The 22371-nt window shown below is 38.6% G+C and overlaps 2 protein-coding genes across 3 annotated transcripts in view; one reads left to right on the top strand and one right to left on the bottom strand.

Annotated features, from left to right (window-relative positions):
* The window catches only part of VhaSFD (V-type proton ATPase subunit VhaSFD), a 28095-nt gene extending 26763 nt beyond the window's left edge, over positions 1 to 1332 (bottom strand). Inside the window, exon 1 of one of the 2 annotated variants that reach the window (XM_083115592.1) lies at positions 1143 to 1332. In XM_083115592.1, coding sequence (XP_082971718.1) covers positions 1143 to 1203 — 61 coding nt within the window. In that variant the 5' untranslated portion in view covers positions 1204 to 1332. The remainder of the gene's footprint in view (positions 1 to 1142) is intronic. The other variant, XM_083115593.1, reaches the window with a different exon arrangement.
* A 450-nt stretch (positions 1333 to 1782) lies between these two features.
* On the top strand, positions 1783 to 21749 carry Tsen2 (tRNA splicing endonuclease subunit 2). The gene is made up of 5 exons (XM_083115271.1): positions 1783 to 1868; positions 9824 to 10025; positions 12193 to 13111; positions 17967 to 18127; positions 20490 to 21749. The coding sequence occupies exons 2-5, from the start codon at positions 9831 to 9833 to the stop codon at positions 20646 to 20648; spliced, it is 1434 nt and encodes a 477-aa protein (XP_082971397.1). The 5' UTR covers positions 1783 to 1868; positions 9824 to 9830; the 3' UTR covers positions 20649 to 21749.
* The last annotated feature ends 622 nt before the right edge of the window (positions 21750 to 22371 follow it).

Genomic DNA, 22371 nt, shown 5'->3' with positions numbered 1-22371 from the left:
ATTTTCTTCATATTTGGCATACTTACTAATTGAGGCCTGCTAATGACGAATCTGAAGTTAAAATTTGTCGGAAACATCTAGAAATTGCGAACCATTGATGCTACCCCCACGAACCATTGACGTGTGGTTAGTTTCGGTTAGGTTTGGCAAACAGTTAAAATTTCGTGTCGTGGTAGTATCAGGATCTAGAAATTGCAAAATAATCGTGAACCATTGACACTTGCCCCACGAACGATTGACGTCTGGTTAGGTTAGGCAAACATATATATTTCCGGTAACACTTTACTATACCGGAGACGGATTTCTTCCAATTTACAGGAGAAAGTACATACGCAAATCATTTTCTGTAGTGTTGATGATGTTCGGGAATGAAGTTTTGATCCATTTTAATGCGAATGCATGTGGTTTTCTACGAAAATCTATTTCCGACGTGCTATTGCTGCTGCCGCCATTTGCTTTCTGCACGAGAGCACAATACGCTCTCGTATTGTCCGTATATGTTAAATTGAACGAAAGGAGTGCTAATGGAACCTAACCCAACAGGCCTAACCTAACCTAGTAGGCATACCTCATCCCTGTGATGGTTCGTGGGGCTATCGTGAATTTTTGGGCTAATGTCAATGGTTTTTGGGGCTACCCGTGGATGGTTTGTGGGAAATAAGGAACAACAGTAAGTACTCGTCAATGTAAGAAATACACATTATATTCGTTAGAAATTCATTATTTCTCCTAAATAAATGTTCCGCAATGCAGAATAGTACGTTAGCAATGTAAAAAATTGCGAAATAAATCACTGATAGGTGTCTCCGGTATAGTAAAGTAGTACCATATTTCCTCGTGAAACAAAAAAGTTTCGCGAAAATCGACGGTTTCCATTCCTAAAACTAACGCCTTATTTTACAATTTCTAGAAGTTTCCGACAACTTTTAACTTCAGATTCGTGATTAGGTCGCCTCAATTAGTGAGTATGCCAAATATGAAGAAAATCGGAGAGAGCTCCGGTCATCTTAAGTCGTTCCTATATATTTATAATTCATGTTTAACAATCTGTAATTATGCATTTATAGTTAAACTATTAGTAATTATTTATGGTCTGTGCTAAGAAATTATTAACGTTTTTCTTTTAATATTAATGCTCTTACCTATTTTTTCATCAGGCAAATGTGGCAGCATGCCTTTAATTCCACTGTCTGTTGCAGTCATTTCTTTGTTTTTATATTATATTCCCCTAATTATTAAGGCTATATATTTTCTTGATATTTCCTAGGTCTAATGCACCACCTTCCAGCAGAAGTGATCTTATGACTTTAGATTCCCATAAACCCTTGCTAGGAAAACAAGAGAGTCTCGATCGTCGTGAAGTTTGCGTGTTTCACTTTTTACACATAAATGTTCCACAAGTCGTATCATTAATCACTATTTGCCTAACATATTTTCATTTATTATTACAATTAACAATTCGAGTCCGAATCCTCTTCATGTCTACGCGAGTAGATAAGACAGAATAAGTTCAGTCAGTGCTCCTCTTCCCGCTTTCACGATGTGTAATACAGGTGTGCAAAAGGTGACAGCGATGTGGAGATGAACAGCCATCAAATATATAATTTACAAAGCAAATTTATCGGAATTACAGATATTCACATATGATAAATTTTCGAATTCGATTTTAACATGGAAATCAAGAAAAAATATGGTATCATCAAAGATGGTTTCATGTTGGCATGGTTGGGTACACCTACGCCATTGGGTTGGCGTGTTATGAAACAAAAGAAGTCTATATCCGGTCTAGCTAGCTGCTGACAAATGAATGACCAGAAAGAACACTTCTTTAAAATTAATTTCTTGCAAGCGGAAAAAATATATTAATTGTGAGTTTAGTATCTGATCGAATATTAGTTCTAAGGAATATTAGTTGTAGTTGTATGTATGTATGTATGTACGGGAAAATGTGTAGAAATAGGTATGGGATATTACATATAGTAGGCAACAGAGAATCATCCTTGCACATCAAATTTACAAGTAGCAGAAAACCACACTTGCGCTTGAGTGACATATCTAGCATCATATTATTAGATTGTTGGTGTTAATCTCTTGGCTAGAGTCTAGTTTACGTCCTTGCCCGTTTACAAAACCGTGCTAGCAGACAGCCGGCGCTCCGGCATCCGTAGGGTAATTTAAGTTTTTCTTTTTACACATTGTCACTAACCATTCACGGGAACAAGGTATGCCTACGAGGTTAGGTTAGGCCTGTTAGGTTAGGTTCCATTAGCACTCATTTCACCCCTAAATATGTGCTTCATCATCGAAAAATGTCCTCAGTACGTTCAATCACGCATATCCGGACAACATCGTTTTTTCTCGATTTTCTCCTCCAGGAAAATTTTCCTCACCTTGGGATTTAGTTTGTTGAATTCCTTATACAATAACCTTTCTAACGATATATGACACATATTCCTTATGAAAAGGACGTAAACTAGACTCTTACCGAAATTATGTATACTTTCTACATGAGGCCTCCTGAACACGAATCTGAGATTTCAGTTTCCCAGTCATGTCTGTACCTTGAAAATTTCACGTAATGTTAGGTTAGATTAAGTTAAGCAATATATTACACCTTACACACGTAATATCCAAATTTCAAACAGTGACTGGGACATCAGAACCACTGATACTTCATCCGGAAAACTTATTGGGGTACCAGTTAGATATAGTGAAAACACATTTAATTCATTTATTTCCGAATTATTTACATTTGTATTTACCTTATATGCATAGCGGAACATTTTTCAACTTGGGATTACGTTTTTTTCCACTGAAAAAAGGGTAATTTTTCACATTACAAGCATTTATTGGTCGTTGCTAATTCGCTTTCGTTACACACAATATGGCTGGCAAATATTGACTCACGTTGTCTATCGTCATCTAATATGCAGTGTTTCCGGTACTACTTTACTATACCGGAGACACCTATCAATGATTTATTTCACAATTTTTTACATTGATAACGTACTATTCTGCGTTGCAGAACATTTCTTTAGGTGAAACAATGGATTTTCAAACGAAAATAAGGTCTATTTCTTACATACGATAGCCCCACGAACCATCACGGGGACGAGGTATGCCTACTAGGTTAGGTTAGGCCTGTTAGGTAAGGTTCCATTAGCACTCCTTTCGTTCAATTTAGCATATACGGACAACATCGGAATTACAAATTCCACAGCATCTTCCACACCTGGCAACAACTTCACGACGCATCCTCGACACATCATGTTGTAGCAGCAGCAATAGCGTGTATTGTGCTCTCCTGCAGAAAGCAAATGGCGGCAGCAGGAATAGTGCGTCGGAAATAGATTTTCGTAGAAAACCACATGCATATGCATTAAAATGGATCAAAACTACATTCCCGAACATCAACAACGCTACAGAAAATGATTTGCGTAAGTACTTTCTCCTGTAAATTTGAAGAAATCTGTCTCCGGTATAGTAAAGTGTTACCATGTTTCCAAACTTATGAACCAAAAAATGCTGCACAAACTATTCACAAAAGGTTTTTAGGCTAACATTGATCCACAAACCATTCACGGAAGGTTAGGTTATGGTCAGTTAGGTTAGGCAAACATAGAAAATTAAATTGGAAAAAAAAAACGCTCACAAGTCATCTGGTAAAACTACGGTGTGGTTGCTACGCTGACAGGGGGGTTACATATTCGAACGCACGGAACATTTGATTCACGTAGTCGACGGTAAGGCACGAGCTATCCTGCAACGGAGATACATGAATGTCAAAAATTACATTATTTACCGGCCGAATAAGTTGCACAAATCGATCCACAAACCATTCACGGAAGGTTAGGTTATGGTCAGTTAGGTTAGGCAAACATAGAAAATTAAATTGGAAAAAAAAAACGCTCACAAGTCATCTGGTAAAACTACCGTGTGGTTGCTACGTTGACAGGGGGTTACATATTCGAACACACGGAACATTTGATTCACATAGTCGACGGTAAGGCACGAGCTATCGTGCAACGGAGATACATGAATGTCAAAAATTACATTATTTACCGGCCGAATAAGTTGCACGAATCGAAAAAATACTATTCCCAGCTTCCAAAAGTCCACAGGAACTCAATTCCGTAAGTACTTTCCCGTCATTTCTCCTGTAAATTTTAAGAAATATGTTTTCACTATATCTAACTTTTACTCTTATTTGGTTAGTACATTCTCTAGTAAATAAATCTGAGAACACTCCCGTCTCCTTCAATTGCTCCGTGGGTTAATTTCGTAGTTATTTAGCATCCGGCTCTTGCTAGTAATTTGAAGTGATTTGACATTTGGTTTTATCAATTTAGTGTATAGTTTTGTAAAAAAAAAAGGACATAGTGGCTCATACAACAAACTGACTCATCTGAATGTCTCTAACCAATACAATGGGGGATGAAGCAACACTGTTCTGCTCACACCCTAATAGCTTTTAAGTTCTAGTGAACGGTTCGTTCCACAACAATACATCATTAATATTTGATCAGGATTCCGACATGACCGTTGTGAGAGAACTACATGCACAAAAGAGATCGGCGAATGATTCTGAAACTACCCAACCTGACAAGGTGATCCGGTCAGACGATCAGGAAAGTACCCAATCTTGACAGTATATGTACAGTGACTCAAAAAAGTATTCAACGCACCACAGGCTTCACATGGAAACATCTACAACAAGCAGAAAAGGAACGAAGATGGAAGTACATGTGCACAGAAATTTAATGGATACTATTGAGGTACAAACTACACAGTTGACAGAACGAGCACAGGAAAACAAAATACATTACCTATTCAATCACGGCAGAACACCTCTCACTTGTTTATTTCATCATTTTTTACATTCGTACTTACCTATTCTTCATTGTGAAAGATTCTTTAAGGTGTAATTTTGCTTTTTTAACGAAAATAACTTAAATTTTTCACATTTAGAGTAATTATTGTTCTTCCTTTTTTCGCTTGCGTAACACACAATATGGCGGGCGCAGCTTGAGTAGCGATGTGGATCATGTGGGGTATGCAGTGTTTCCAACCTTCGTAACCGAAAAATACCTGAATAGCCCCACAAGCCATTGACGGATAGCCCCAAAAATCATATATGGATAACCCCACAAACAATTTCCAGCAAGGTCAGGGTAGGCAAGCATAGTTAAAATTTTGTTCGTAAAACAATGCGATACAGCTTTAAAAAAAAAAAATCACCTTCACTTCTTGCAAAACAACACCGTGGTTGGAAACACTGACAGGGGGTTACATCATGAAACGTACGGAACATCTGGCTCAGATTCAAGCAGCGGTAATTGTGCATCGGAGAGAATTTTTCTTCAAAAATACATGAATTCCCGGTCAAATAGATTACACGATGGAAGAAAATACATCCACGAACTTTCAGAATGCTACAGACACTCATTTCTGTAAGTAGTTTCTTCTGTAAAAAAAGAAGAAATCTGTTCTGCTAAGATCGAACTGTTACCCAAAACACAAGATGCATAATTGGAGCTCAAAACAGTATTCAACTGTAATACTTGCAGCATAAAATATTAGGTGTGTGTGACATCCTTAATACGTGCTTGGACCCCCTTTGCTCTTGATGATTTGCTGCAACCGTTGCGGGACTGATTTCAACAAGGTATCTCTTGTTTCTTGGGTAATCTGCCCCCATTCATCCAACAAAAAAACACGCTTGAGGTAATTTTTGTTGATAATGTGGTGTTTCTGGATTCTTTCTTCGAAAATATGCCAAACATTCTCGAAAGGATTAATGTCTTGCGATTGTGGAGCTATTTGCATCCAGCGTGGGGTTGTACAATAACCAGAGCTTGGTGTTGAGGGCTGAATGTTTCGGGTCATTCTTGGGTGAGGGTGTAGTCACCAGTAAGCCCCATAATGTCCACTGAGTTGGGTAGGTGCACCTTCAAAATAATGAAACAAATCCCCAACACCATTGGCACTCATACAGCCCCACACCATTACCCATCCCTCACCGTATTTTGTTGTAACTGTGAGATTTTTCTCATCTAGTTCACAGTTCTTTTATCGCGATGCCATCAAGTGCCCATCTGATGCCCATTTGTTATTCTTTCTTGTAATGTTACGAAATTTGAGCCTATGTGCATCAGATGGGCACATGATTGTGTGGTGATAGAAGAACTGTGAACTAGATGAGGAAAATCTCACAGTTACATCAAAATACGGTGAGGGATGGGTAATGGTGGGGGGCTGTATGAGTGCCAATGGTGTTGGCGATTTGTGTTTCATTAATGGTACAATGGACCACACACTTTACATCAACATTTTGAAGGTGCACCTACCCAACTCAGTGGACATTATGGGGCTTACTGGTGACTACACCCTCACCCAGGACAATGATCCGAAACATTCAGCCCTCAACACCAAGCTCTGGTTATTGTACAACCCCACGCTGGATGCAAATAGGTCCCCAATCACAAGATATGAATCCTATCGAGAATGTCTGGCATATTTTCGAAGAAAGAATCCAGAAACACCACATTATCAACAAAAATTACCTCAAGCGCGTTTTGTTGGATGAATGGGGCAGATTACCCAACACACAAGAGATCCCTTGGTGAAATCAGTCCCACAATGGTTGCAGGAAATAAAGAGGAAATTGGGTCCAAGCAGCACCTAATATTTTATGCCGCAAGTATGACAGTTGAATACTTTTTTGAGCTCCAATTATGCATCTTGTCTTTTGTTTTTCTGTACTCCTTCTGTCAACTACTAAAGCTGTTTGTTTTCTGGGTAGTTTGTACCTCAATAGTATGCACTAAACTTCTGTGCACATATACATCCATCTTCATTCCTTTTCTGCTTGTTGTAGATGTTTCAATGGGAGGCCTGTGGTGAGTTGAATACTTTTTTGAGTCACTGTATGACACTTCACAACCAGGACCGTATATAGTACTATTAGAAGGTATAGGAAGAAACATAGGAAAGTTATCCGGGACAGTCTTGGAAATTGACGTTGATTTGATTGAACAACGTGGAAAAAATTGAGTGTGGGTGACTTTCCCAAGTGCAACAGATGCAAGTGCATTCACTCAAAAGTATCTTAACGATCTACAGGTTCATGCCAGAATCCATCAATCTCTAGTGCAGCGTGACTGCCTCATATTCGGAATTGATTCAGAAATTTGTATTCAGGATATCATGGATGGTGTTCAGTCTGTGATTCCAGTTATCAGCGCGAGGCGAATGCAAAATAAAATCTGGAACAATAAGGGTACTTTTGATTTAAGAGACACAAAACTTATCTGCCTAAACTTTCAGGGCAATGTCCTACACAGAAAATGATAGCCAATAGTGTCATCTATGAAGTCTGTCCGCACACTAGATCAGTTCTAGAATGTCAAACGTGTTTCCGATTTGCACACCAGAGTAAGAACATAAACAAACTTATTTAGGAATCCCATCCCTTAATTCTCTGCCTGCAAGAGACTAAAGGGACACAACATATACTGCTGTTCCAAACCAATTTCTGTCACTTGTAAATATGTCATTCAAAAGACTAATTTACTCTAGTCTAGCATCAAACCAAACACACATGCTGAAATCGAAAACAATTTTTTTGGCTAGACTGCACAATCGACCCTTGTGTTTTACCGTTTGAAAGTTAAAAAAAATATTGTGCGCTAATAGAACGTATTTAATACTTCAAATTGCCACTGTGCATTTCTCAATTTGAAGTTACATTTCTATTAAATAATAAAAAAATTACTACTACATTACTTGCCATAGCTGGTTTCCTTGAACCTAATCCATGTTGTAAACACACAGTATTGCCAGGTCGAACTTTGGTTTTCAATGTGGATATATATGCGAATTTCCACTAGGATTCAACTTTTTTTAAATCATGTTTTCGTTCGTATTTTTTCATGTTTTCATTCAAAGGGACTCCATAGAAAAAGGCAGGTAGCCGGAGCGGAGGCACGGTAGCTATAGGGGGCGGTAGGCCAATTACCCCAGGGCCCGGAATCGGGGGACAATTAATACTACTTTTTTTTCTACTACCAATTGTTTCCTCACCTTAAATTTTACATTTCTGGAATCCTTCATTCATACACTTTCCAACGATGTATCATACATATTTCTATTAAGAAGGGTCGATTTGACATCGTTATCATTTTTTTACTCACCGAACTAATGTGACGGTTGGCGCTACTTTTTCTGCATAAGTTGGGTTTAATGGTGGTTAACTTAATTCATAAGTCTGAGTGTGCATCAAGTCTATTTCTGTACTTGCTTTTCACTTGAATCAGAGATGAAAATCTCCTTCACACAAATATGAGTTGGGGTAGGGCATGAGCAACTTTAATGCCTCATCCAAATGGCCCTCGGAAATATCAAGTGACACCTTAAGTCGGCATGCATGTGACACACAGATAATTAAGAACTCATTGCTGCGACCGAAATGAAAACGACAGATATCAGATTCCCTTGAGTTAAACATCAGAGAGATGTCGGTAAAAAGCAATGATAGAGCGCAAATATAAGAAATGTAGAGTTTATCTACACACAAAATGGGTTGAATTTAAATTGATAAAACAATATATTTTATTAATTTAAATGTAATACATTTTTAAGACACAATGAGTTGCACTTTATATGTTGAGAAACGATGTTCTAGATGCTATAACATACAGTGCAGCAATGATTTGACAGCAAATCATTACACTGATGAAGTCTTGGGAGGCCAGCAATATGTTGGATGTTGTCTTATGCACTTATATCCATATTTTATCATCATTTCAGAGATAGAGGCATGCATCATTAAAATTATTTGATTCATTGGGTAGTTCTTGCCTTTTACAAATAATTGTTTGCTGTCCAAAGACAAAAAAAATAGGCAAAATGTCCATCACCATATCCATTTGTCCTGTTTTCCGCAATGCGCAGGGGTAATTAGTTGAAAAAAATATCAATAAGTAATAACATTTGCTTCACAATACAACAAACATAGTGAAGGACAAATTGCATGCTGTTATCTTAACATTGTATCAATGGTTGGCATGTTTAAAACATGGTTATGCATTTTATGTGTGTTTAAACACTTTTTAATTGACTATTTGGATGAATCATGTTTGCTCTGGATGTAACACACATTATCATTAATGTCAATGTATTTTAATGCATTTACAATGTTTCACAAAACAACACAGTCATCAGGTGGGTAGAATGGGACCTGGTAGCTCTGAAATGATGTGAACCTTCTTGAATGGCTTACATGAAAGGTTTTCCAAGTAACATAAATAGATAACATGTTAGTTAAGTCTTTATGATGTAACTAGAGAGTCAATTATTTGATGAGTAAGAGAATTTTTATCAACTATTCTTAGAACTTAGATCTTGACATATGTTAGCTCAGTGGTTAGAGCAATGGTACAGTATGCCAGAGACCCGGGTTCGAGTCCTGGTCGAAATTATTAACATCTCTACGCTGGGAGGAACCAGGCAACGTCGAAGTCTACCATGTTTCAAAGGCAACAGATCCCGTTGCAGTAGCACTGGCAGAGACGATTCCACGCAGGTAAAACAGCGATAGTGAAAGATCAGGTGAGGCCAGGCCGGCTCGGTAGCTCGGTAGCTCGGTAGAGCAATGGCATGGTATGCCAGAGACCCGCTGAAAAATTTCTATGTAGTACAACTCCTGTGTGTGCCTAATCTACAATTCCAACTGTGATTGAAACTTGACACAGCTTTTTCATTTTTAAGTACAATATCAGAATAATTTGTTTAATTTTGTTTTGATTTATTTATATTTTTCTAGGTATACAATGTCGATAGAATTAAAAGAGCCTAAAAGGAAGAAGCGAGTCTTGGCAACACTTCAGCAGCCTTTCCCAATCCTCATCTCAAGCTTGTCTGGGATCTCAGCCAATAATGCGCTGTGGCAGTTGTACTCTGGCACATTCAATGGAGACTGTGTGGTTGTTGAAACCCCGTCAGAAATGGCTGCTTTACATAACATGGTAAGAGTTACAATACCGGGGAGCCTCGATTTTACATTTTTCAGTGAACCAAGATGTCAGCATTTAAAATGTATGGAATATCTAAAATCTGGATTCCACTGTTAAGCTTCCATAATTTTATATGGAAAAGACACTCTGCTGTAGGGTTGCCAGATGTCCCGTACATACGAGATTGTCCCTTTTTTTTAAAGAAATGTCCCGGTATCCCGGAAAATATTCTCGAGGTGCCCATTTGTCCCATATTTAGCTAAAGAAATAACGAATTCAAATTTCAAAATCATTTTATACAAGAAATTAATACCAAAAAAGGTTCTCTTAAAGCACGCCAAGCCAAGAGTTCACACAAATATTAATATAGTTTGTTAAAGTGTTAAAAATTAGGGATTAACAATGCTTTAAACAGCAGTTGATTTTGTAATGTTTAAAAATGTTATAAAAAATAAATGTAACTTTATTAGGGGTGAGCGGTACAGTTTTTTTTGGGTCAGGACGGGAATGTTTTTAAATCCCGACATTTGGGACGGGAAATGTTCGAAATTTCCTGAAGCTCTGGAAATCTCGAATTCTACACGTCATTTTCGCTTTAAGTGATTGTTTTTTGCATTTCAGGAACAAAAACTAACAATTTCCGATTAGTTCTAGACACTTACAATGCAGAAAAGTTCAAGAATTAAGGACTTTTAAAAGTGATCATTCGGTATTTTCAGACTGCTCGGGATCCCGAAAAGTCTGGAAGTAATTTTATGAAGTTGGGATCGGGACGGAAATTTTTTTCTTGATCCTGGTCCTGACTTTTCAGGATCTCGCACACCCTTAAACTTTATCCATGTCTATATAGCTAATCTGTATGTCCAGTTTTTTTATTTTAGAAATCTGGCAACCCTACGCCACTGAAGGTTTCATGTTTAAGTCCCTGCCTGTGGGTGTTCTTTTGCGAGGGTTCCTTCAGCAGTTTCATGTAACCATCATCACTCCAGTTTGTCAAAAGTGGCAGAAGAAAACAACACTAAAGAAGAAAAATACGGGACACATTATAAAACATTGAAAGCTAATTGATTACATTGCTGGATTCAAACTTAAATAAGCAATATCTACATACAATATGCCTACAAGATAATTAATTCTCTTTTTAGATAGGTCAGCTTCCGTGACAGAGTGGTTAGCACATCGTGCTATGATGCCAGGGTTCCCGGGTTCGAATCCCGGTCTGGTCATGGGTGTTTGTGTGTGCTTTCATCACTCGTCCCCATCTTCAAGAGTAGCCAGAATTGGCAGAAAAGTGAAGTAAAATAAAACGAATCAATCAATCTTTTTAGATGGAGATAATACATGTAATACTAAGTTAATACTTGAATCTGAACTTGATTTGTTGTTTTAACTCCACTTTATGTACAGAAGGGCTATTCGGGATGGGACCTACAGTTTAAAGTAGGATCTGAACCAGTGTGCATTGTGCCTCCACTGGGTATCAAACCTGGGACCCTTGATTGCAAGGCGATGACGTTGCCACTATGCCATCGCGAAGGCCCACTAACTATTAACATTCGTTGTAACAAAAGATCAAAATGCTGAATACCACGCAATAACTCATTCATGTCCTTTCATTGTTTGAGTTTTTTTTTTACTTTTCACAAAGTGTTAATACATTTTACAACACCTGTATTGGCTATTTTCGTGTTCTACAGCAAAGTTTTGCAGCCAATATGCAAATAAATTAACATTTGTATTTGAATTGCATGTTCATCAGCTCTGTATAAATGTATCAATGTATTATTCCATTTTACTCAACAATAACAAATACTTAACATTTTGTTGAGAATTTCTTATGGATAAAGTTGTGCTATGATGCCAGAGGCCCTCAGTTTGAATACCAACCTTGGGTATAGCTGTTCTTTGTGAGTGTTCCTTCATCGCTCCTCCTCATCTTCGCGATTAGCTAAAAGTGGCAGAAATGTGAAGTAAAATGAATGAAATCAATCAATCATAAAGTGGGCACATGCTGTCACACTGTTGAACTCGCTTTGATCCAATTTAGAGTCTTTTTATATTCACTTTTCATTAAAAATGTCCCCCTTTCTACAATGTTTCTCTCACATTTTGTTCACTTTTCGTGTCTTTATATTTAATTAGTTTCACAATACTCAATACTTGCTTATTTGTCTTGCAGGGTTTCTTTGGAAAAGGGTCATTATCACAAAGTGCTCCAGAATTTGGGAGAGAAAAGTTTGGAGCCCCTCCTTTCCTCAAACGAAGGCAGTGGAAGCAGAGGATGAAGTGGTCAGAAAAGTTAATTGAAAAGGTTAAGGTCAAAACCGAGAGAGCAGAAGTGAAGGAAGAAGCAGATGAAGACGAAGAGGAAGAAAGTGCCACCAAGAGAATTAAGGTAGAAGATGATGACGATGAAACCACTAAAGAACATGAGGAAAATGACGAAAGCGGCAAAGAACAAGGAGGTGGAGAAAATGTGGAAGTTAAAAAAGAAGTGTTTTATGAAGATGGTGAGACCGAAGATCCCACACAGAACGAAACCGAAGGAAATGAAGATGAGGCCGGCAAGAAAGTGTCAGAAGAAGCTAACCAATCAATTAAAAGAGAAGAAAATGAAGATGAGAATGCAGAATGCAGCAAAAATGCTGCTGAAAACGTGGACGAGAATCCGAGGAAGAGAAAAAATGATGAACCATCAGGGTCTAATGAAGATGCAGCACAGGATTCTGCTTCACAAGTTCAAAAGAGCAGTGACAGGAAAAGAATAATTGAAAGCAATAGTGACGTAGTGGTCGTATTGACAGACAGTGATAGCGAAGATGAGGAGTTCCTTTCGAATCTCAACCCAAAGATCCATAGGAACAAATTCAGGGTTACGGAAGGCCTTCATTTGACTCTTGAAGAAGCATTCTTCCTTAGTTTCGGACTTGGGTGCCTGCAAGTGTTCGATCTTGTTGGCAATGTGTTGTCATTGGTGAAAACGTGGGAGCTCTTTTGCGAAACACAAAATGACTTTGTTCAGAAGTATGTGGCATACCATTACTTTAGAAGTAAAGGGTGGGTTGTGAAGCCAGGACTAAAATTTGGTGGAGATTGGTGTAAGTATTTTTTTTTTAGTATAGTCAAGTCCAGGTTTTGTATGTGACATATACAGTAATTCACTGAAAAAAAACCTTCAAAACCATAACACTATTTCTTGAATAGATATTAGATTATGCCTACTAGTATGAGGGGCACACTATAATGATTTACACTTTATTTTGTTTCAGGTTCCATGGTCCACCATTCGAGAAGTGAGGACTGGCATATGAAGCTACGAGTCTAGTCTACAGATTGCAGGCAGCAGTGCCCAGAAAGGATTCCCGGTGTTTACACAGCAGCACGTTCCGTACATCATTGTCAGCGGACTTTTGGACAACATGGAAAGCGACTATAATGGTCAGCGTTGGACACGTTGGTTTCGATGAAGAGAGGGTGTGACCACAGCAGAGATTTACAGACGAGAGTACGAGGGGTGTGGCAGGACCTCAAACCCCATTTCAGCAAAGGCCGTGGTTGATTCCCGACTGGTGTGGGAGTGTGCGTTGTCGTGTAGCAGGAGCACTCTGTTTGCCCATTTTCCTGGTCATTTTTTCTGAACCCATCTGGCAAACACTTTCCCCATATTAAAGTGATCGTGCACGATCCGCTGCAGGCCCGTGGTTACCTCCATTTCAGGAAACGTGATGCACCTGTTCTCAAGAATGACTTGGTCAACCTGTGTAATGTTTCTTGGTGTTGTCACAGTCACTTTCCGTACAGAACTTGTCTCTTTTTCTGTTGACGTGCATCCTGTTTTCCAGCCTTCCACCCAATTGTAAACGGTTTTCCATGAAGGCCGAAGGTTCACCACACACTGCTGCCAATCGTCTGTAAATCTTTGCTGTGGCCACACCCTCTCTCCATAGAAACCAACTTGTCCAACGCTGACCATTATAGTCGCTTTCCATGTTGTCCAATAGTCCACTGACAATGATATACAGAAACTTGCTGCTGTGTGAACACCGGGAATCCTTTTTGGGCACTGCTGCCTGCAATCGATAGACTAGGCTCGTAGCTTCATATGCCAGTCTTCACTTCTCGAATAGTTACCATGGGAACTGCTGAAAAAAAAAAAGTGTAAATCATTATAGTACGCCCCTTGTAATTCCTGATGAGTTTAAATCTTCAAACTTTGTTTTGTCAAGGAGAGCTGTGATGCCATCTTGAACACTGGCAGCACAAAGTTACAAAAGACCATGAATGTGTCCAGGGTTAAAAAAAAATTACAGGGTGCCCAGTTGCCATGGTGTCTGAAAATTCATCTGGCACCAGAATTTTCAAATTGTGTTTTTTAGTTCGTTTGTGGAAATCCCCATTACTCATTTTTTCTTAAATAAATGAGTACAGTGTGGTGTGTGTTTTTAAATCTGCATGTTTTCTTCATATTAATATGTATTGCATGGTTATTCATGAGGTTACAGGTTTAGCCTCCTTAGCAAGGCCACTCGGGCCCAAGAATTAATTACTTTTGTTCCAATATTAAAATAATTATTAAATTAAATGTTTTAAGAGCACATTTCAAAATGTGTAGCTTTACCTTAGTTATGGATGCATGGCTTTCTTAGCCTGTATCTGAAGGGGGGAAAAAACACTATCTCCTGAGAAAAAGAGGCTGGCATCTGAATTAGATACGTCTATACAGATAAGGAATCTGGTAACTGTATAAATTAAGCCCTGAGATAAAAACTGTTTTTCAGATATTTCTTAGCAACTCTCAACACATATCAATGTAGTCATAATACTTACTTACTTACTGGTCGGCGCTACAGTCCATGTAGGTCCTTGGCCTTCCTGACTACCTCCCTCCATTCGTCTCGATCCTCTGCTTTTCTTCTCCATCCCTTGACTCCTAATCTTCTTAAGTCCTCCTCCACGTCCTCTATCCATCTTTTCCTGGGCCTACCTCTTCTCCTTCTCCCTTCCAGTTTTCCATTGAATATTTTCTTGACAACCCGTGCTTCTTCCATCCTCTGAACATGCCCAGCCCATCGTATTCTACCCTGTTTGATCTTCACTACAATATCTGGCTGGTTAAATAATTCCTGTACTTCCATATTTGTTCTCATTCTCCATCCCTCTTTATCTCTTACCGCTCCAAATATCCTTCTCAGTATTTTCCTTTCCCACCTTAACAACCAATCTTCCTCTCTGACCGACATCACCCAACTTTCTGAACCATACATTACTATGGGTCTTAATATTGTTGTATATATTTTAATTTTTGTGTTCCTACTAACATTCTTAGATTTAAACACGTTTTGCAAAGAAAAGTAGCATCGATTTCCACTTGTTATCCTTTCCTGTATTTCTGTAGCTGTCTTGTTATCTGCTGTTATTATTGAGCCTAAATATTTAAAGGCTTCCACCCTTTCATATTCTTTTCCATTTATTATTATGTAAGGTTCTCTTCTGCCTGTTTCTGGATTTCCCATCTTCATATATTTTGTTTTATTTGTGTTCACTTCCAGTCCTAGTTCTTGAGCTTTCTCTTCTAATACTTGATAACTCTCTTCCATAGCTTGCTTATTCCTTGCTATTAAAGCTACATCATCTGCATATGCTACTATTTGTGTTAGCCTATTTAATATTGTTCCTCCAGGGTTGATTGGTAGTTGTCGGATTACTTTTTCCAATGCTAAATTAAATAATATTGTAGAAAGTAAATCTCCCTGTCTCAGTCCTTTCTCTACTTTAAACATGTTTGTCATTTCCTGTTCTACTCTGACTTTACATTCCGTTGTCTTCATTGTCATTTTTGTCAGTCTTATCAATTTCCTTGGGATCCCAAACTCTTTCATTATACTGTAGATCTTATTTCTTTCCAAGCTGTCATATGCTTGTTTAAAATCGACATATAGTTGGTGAAGTTCTTTTTTGTACTCATAGAACTTCTCCAACACTTGACGCAGTAAAAATATCTGGTCCATCGTGGAGCGATTTTTTCTAAATCCTGCTTGGTAATCTCCCATGATTCTTTCCATCCAATCTTCCAATCGTGTTGCTAAAATGTTACCAAATGCCTTGCAGTTTATTCTGTCCTTCATATTAAGTTTTTTGTTGTAGTGACCCGGCAGAAAGTTTGCTAAAATTTATTTTAATACTAATATTTTGCACTTGTTAGACTGTGCTAATGCTGAAATTTAAGATGTAAACAGGCTTCTCTTGAATCTAGCTTGGAACCAATAGGAACGTCACAGTTATTTCTTTACTGAGATCCAGGTAATTGACATAAACAGCTTATTATACAGCAGTGGAAGCCAAACCATGAAGTGGAGCGTATTACTTGAAAATAGATTATTTTCCAACCTTTGGAGAGTTAGAATTCAGTTTTAGGCCACACTTTAATTTAAAAATAATAATAATAAACGCTGGCTCAGCAATACAAGTACGATGAGAGAAAATATTTCTGTGTATAAAAGGGAAAAACAAAAGGAATTGCAGAACCCCAAACTGAAGCATATGAGGGCCATTCCGGTGGTGTATTAACAACATTATCACCTTGGAATCTAGGAGTCCCCGATTCAAAACCATCGTCAGAAAATATAATCACATTAGTAGCCACTGTGGCTCAGTCGGTAACGTGTCTGACTACCATGGTAAAGGTCCCGGGTTCGATCCCCTGCCGGTTAAAATCTGGGAACTTTTCTAACGGAATCAGCCCCAGCGTCCACTCACCATCAAATGACATGGTTACCTGGGTGAAACCCTGGGAGGTAAAGGCGGTCAGGAGCGTGATGCTGATCATATCACCCCCACTCACGACCGGATCAAGAACGTGTGGGGCGTTACCCCCACACCCCCTATACACCTTCATGGTGTGGTGCTAAGCACAGGGGAGCACTTTATCTTTTACCTTTTTACTATATGATATTTTTTTCCGTATTGTGATATATTGCTAAATATTGTGCCAATATATATGGCTGACACGAATGCTAAATATTGTGACGATATATTACCAACACAGTATATATCACCAAAATATTGTGACGATATATCACAGACAATATAAATCGCCAAAATATCATGTTGATATCTCCTGGACAATATTTTTCCAATATCAAGATATTGGATCACCCAACACTAGATCCCACTTTAAACTGTAGGCCCAGTCCTGATTAGCCTCTCTGTGCATAAAGTGAACTTTGAATCAAACTCAAGGCATATGAAATGGAAAAGAAAGGGTCATTCACATGACACCCCACCCCAATATACATCACCAAATCCAAACACAAGAGAAAAAAGTGCCCAGGAATCTGTAATGAAAAAGAATGAGCTCCGGAACAGCAAGATACCTTTGTACCTGCACATCCCATGACTGGTGCTCCCTTGGTTTTACTACCAGAAAACTAATGATCTTTGTTCCTCTGAGAAATCATCTATTATGTCCTACAAGCAGCAATAAACTAGTATATTTTTTGAGTGATGTCTGTTTTACTGGTTTTATAATTTCTGTAAAGGTTGAACAGACATCAAATTTGAAATTCTACACACAAATGATATCTTAATCCAACGTCGAGGTCGCAGCCCCTCCTGTTGATATGATCTCTCATTCTTGCTTAGTCAAGACTGACTACGATTACATATGTGGCAAACATTTTCTAATCTCTTCCCCCTCTAATATTCAGAAAAAAAAATACAACTTACATTCAAGATGCGGCCATTTCTTAGTTATACTGTGTAACATACTCAGTTAATGTCGTGTTAGAGCCAGATTGTCATTAATCAATGTGATTTAAATGTCAGGACACTTTTGAATCTTCCTGTATAATTAAAAATAATTTTTACATTGTTAGATATTTTATGCATGGCGATATTGAACACACACAAAATATGAATGGATGTATTAATTTCTATTTCCTAAACTGTTTACAGTGCTGTACAAACGAGGTCCTCCATTTTACCATGCATCATATGTGGTGTTAGTGGAGGTCATTGATGACAACTCCCAAAGTAGGCATTCAGAAGTGTCTGTGCGAACGTTATCATGGACTGGCTTGATGGGGCTCAATCGTGTGTCTGAGGCTGCAGGAAAGGTATGTATGTTGTCTTCCAATTTGCATGAAATTGTGTATTGAGAGAGAAGATTATGAAGAACTGGTCGAACATTGCATAGGTGTGTTCAGTTAGGTGCTGTAGAACATAATGAAGTATCCATTTTGATTTGTGGGTTTCAGTAAGGTTTCAATTCACGGTAGGAAAGTGATATTCGTATCGTCTTACTGATGCTTTTGTTTTAGTTATGTTCACTGTTAGGTACATGGGAAGGGTGTTTATTAATCAAGGTAATATGGACATCCATGGGATTTTTCCAGAAAGAATTGCCTTGTAATCAAGGCAACCCAGGTTCGACACCTGGTTGAGGCACTACTGGTTTGGATCCCACTTTAAACTGTAGGTCCAGTCCCGATTAGCCTTACTGTGCATAAAGTGGACTTAAAATACCAAATCAATCAATTTTCCAGATAGAATCAAGTGTATTAAAAAAAATGAGAAAATATATTAAAAAAATTAAAAAAAAACTATTACCCCTAAACAAGAACTACTTAAATGTGAAATTCTGTCTTTCCCACACTAATACTAATCTTTATATGTTATTACTAAGAATCAAGATCACCTGCAGAGGGGGTCCGGGTGACACTGGCCCATTCCTCCCCCCTGTATGATATCTCGAAAGATTTCACATAATTCAAATGTTGAAATTGTAGTGAAAACATGGACAAGAGGTGCAGTGAAATACAGATGTGCCCTATGCAAATTATGCTAAGAGTTGGGGATGCTTTATGAGAACTTGGGGAAAGCATCACTCACGTTTCCCCCACTTTTAGCACTGTGACCCTCCCGAGAAAAATCCTGCAGCAGGCTTGCTAAGAATTGTTAAACATATTGCAAAAAAAAAAAAAGTTGTTCTTATTAGATTGAATTATTAAATAAAAATTTTGGGTGCTTCAGCACGTGGACCATTTGCCTCAATCACATTATACAGGGTTTAGATCCTTATCATAAGTAAAATCAATATATGTCTCTGAGAACTAAAATCTCCTTACCGATGTTGAAAGCTGAGGCTGCAAAGGGACACTTAGCAAGGGGAAGGACAACACAGCTCTACAGAGGATTATACTGGCCGTAGGTTCAGACGACAAAGCCTCGTGGGCCTTCAATATTGGAGTTGACAAGGTGTACTACGTGGAAGTGAGGTTGGCCCTTTGGTACCCTCTGCGAAGGCATTCTCTACTATTATTATACTCTTAATTATTAACAAAGTAGAAAAGAAATGCACAAAGCCTTCTTAGACATGAAATATGTCCATGTTTTCTGTTTTATTTCTGAATATCAACAGGCAAGACCACCACCTATTCAACATGTAACGTAAGAAGATATTTAAGTGAAAACTATTATTATTATTTTCTAACCTAACCCCGCGACAGGTTAAGTTTGCAGCAACATTTCACACATATAGACTCAAACGTGCGCGCAGAATATAGTTCCGCTGCAATACTGCCGATTTTCTCGCTGCCTGTGACATGATCAGCTCGACGGTTGAGGCAAGATTGGACGGGAGACGCTAAGAGCCGTTCTCGCGTGGATTAATACATAAAACTTGCTGCAAACTTAACCTGTCGCGAGGCTTAGTAAAGGTTAGAATTAACCAGTCCTAAGTAAGTGAAACAAGCAGTGGTGGTCTAGTTGGTAGGGTGTCTGACTGCCACGTGGGAGACCCGGGTTCAATTACTGGGTCTAAGTTTGGAATTTTTCCGTACTTGTCCCCACATAAATGGCTCTGTGGCTCGCCCAGCCCTAATTAAATGGGTGCCTGGGGGTAAAGGCAGCCAGAACGTTGTGCTGATCACATCACCTCCAAAATGGCCGAGATATATAGAATGTGTGTGGCCCTATCCCCACATCCCCCTTATATATGCCTCATGGCATGGTGCAAGGTGCATGGGGAACTTTACCTCTACCTTTTAAGCAAGTGGAAATGTTCCTGTTTGTTGGTGGGAGTTACAAATTGATTAGGGATGGGTGGAATCCCAAAATATGATCACTGAGGAAAAATTCCCACTTTGAACCAGATTTTTGGAGAGGACTCTTTTGATTTTTCGAGACCCTAAAGAGTCTGGAAATTTTGAATATTTGTGTACTAATTCTTGAACTTTTCTGGGCTTGCAAAAAGTTTTGAAAAGAGCAAATATTTCCCCATATCAAACATGAGGAAATTGCATCTGGCACACCCCAAATTATGACAATTAATAGCCCCATCTTTCTTCATTCATTGTTTCCATTGCACGTATGGTATTTGGTTTCTCACCTTGCATAAAATTACTTCTAAATTCTCATAACTTCAAGGATAATTTGACGCAGTACTTGGATAATTAGTTGTAATTACTTCTATTTCAGGAAGTAATATTATGTCAAGTTGTGTGGCCTTCAGATGTACCATTTGAGGATGCCAAATCACCTGAATGCTTATCAAAGTTCACAGTTCAGGAAGTTTTAGTAAGGAGGTGGATATCGTCACAAGAACGAGAAGATCATGAAAAGGAAGAAATTGAGTGATTTTTTTTAAAGTCTGAATGGACACATTTATGCTACCAAACTGATATAAGAGGCGAGCATGCCAGGTTGTCGCAATTAGTTGCATAGAAGCTATGGAGAGCATGGGGAAGTGAAAGTGGATAAAAAACTTCAAATTTCTGCCACCAGGTGGAAAAGTGGTGCTGAAATGACCAAACTTGTACAAAACTTAATTTTTAGTTCGTCAGTATAGCACGGAGCCACAGCGGGCTAGTTGGTAGGGCATCTGACTGCCACACAGGAGACCTGGGTTCATCTCTTGAGGTGGGTGATCTATGGTCGGAATTTTTCCGGCCCTGTTCCCACATAAAAGCAGCTCTGGGGCTCACTTGGGGGCAACCCTGGTGGGTAAAGGCATGGCATGGTGCTATTTGCACAGGGAACTTTACCTTACCAGTACACCAGTGTCCAATATGGCATGACCCTTGGAATCATGACAGTGTAATCAATAGTCTCATGAAGCATTTTGCACGGTGATATTTACTGTGCGCCAGATTTCAGTGCATTTCCACCTGGTGGTAAAAATTTGAACTCTTCCACCCCCCACCCCCAACAACATTCACTTCCCCATGGTCTCCACTGCTTCCACTGCTTTGAACAGAGAGCTTTGGTTAGTAGGGTAACTGATTATGACTACCAGGTACATCTAGTCATGTTAGCACATACTGTAAAGGTGTTACAATTCCAAGATTGTTCTTTTTGGAAGGTGTAAATGTGAAAAGTTCGATAGATGTTTTGATCAGCCAGTGTATATACTCGTGCAACAATTTTTTTGTTTTTTTACCTAGTGAAATGGAATGTAAATAAATGATTATGTTCCATCATATTACATTTACTCCTTGCTTTGCAGATATTTCACACTGTCTAATTTCAGACAAGCAAACATACAGTGCGTTACTGTCGTAAAACAATGGTTTCACCACTATCATCTTATTTTAAGTAATAGTTTATTTTGTTTGATGCTCATAATAACAATATAATTTATCTTATTAATTTTTGTGCATTATTGCCAATTCAAATGATGTTTGTGATATTACTGTCACAATTTCCAATGAATAATAAATGGACATTCATTTTAATACCTTTAAAAAGTGTGATTTCTCATTTCCCTTCGTAATAATATCAACAAGATAGCGGATGCAAAAAATCCCAACCCACTACCGGACTAGCAAGGCATCTCAGGTTCAACAAACACAGGATCCAAAGAGTTTCAGTTAGGCACACATCACACACACCCTAATCAACACCAAAATCAAAGAGACGCATGCAGTTGTGTACTTTCCGCACGCTGAATATCGACAGCGGTCAGGCTCATCATGTTTGGCTCCTGCTATTACAACAGCTCAAACCCATTGCGTGCAGCAGACGAAATGGCTACACCAGCACCCCTAGCGGTAGTCGAGGAAACAACAGGAACTGGAAGTCAACCTAACAGTAAAGCATCAAGTTCCCAAGTGGATGGTGGCAGAGGCCACCAAAATTAATTGAACATTTACAAGTAAGTTTCGCAGATATATCTTTAGTAACTCGCTTACATCTTATATTATCAACCGCGTTGTTTATTCCCCTCAACATGAAGAAAAATAGTGTATGGTCTTGGTATGATTTTTTTAAAACTCTGGAACATTTATTTGACATCATGGGGAATTGGACTTAAATGTGGTTTGTAACGCAGGATCACCTGCATTAATCATGCCCCCGGGAA

This window comes from Lepisma saccharinum, chromosome 30 (genome assembly GCF_977018435.1).
Source record: "Lepisma saccharinum chromosome 30, izLepSacc3.1, whole genome shotgun sequence".
NCBI lineage: Eukaryota > Metazoa > Arthropoda > Insecta > Zygentoma > Lepismatidae > Lepisma > Lepisma saccharinum.
The sequence above is the reverse complement of the archived record's forward strand: the minus strand, read 5'-3'. Positions and strand labels throughout refer to the sequence as shown.

Excerpts from the sequence above, each read along its gene's own strand:
- Tsen2 (XM_083115271.1), top strand. The coding sequence starts at position 9,831 with ATGTCGATAGAATTAAAAGAGCCTAAAAGGAAGAAGCGAGTCTTGGCA. Across the intron at positions 13,112-17,966 it reads AAAATTTGGTGGAGATTGGT|TGCTGTACAAACGAGGTCCT; the intron begins GTAAGTATTTTT and ends AACTGTTTACAG. Across the intron at positions 18,128-20,489 it reads TGTCTGAGGCTGCAGGAAAG|GAAGTAATATTATGTCAAGT; the intron begins GTATGTATGTTG and ends CTTCTATTTCAG.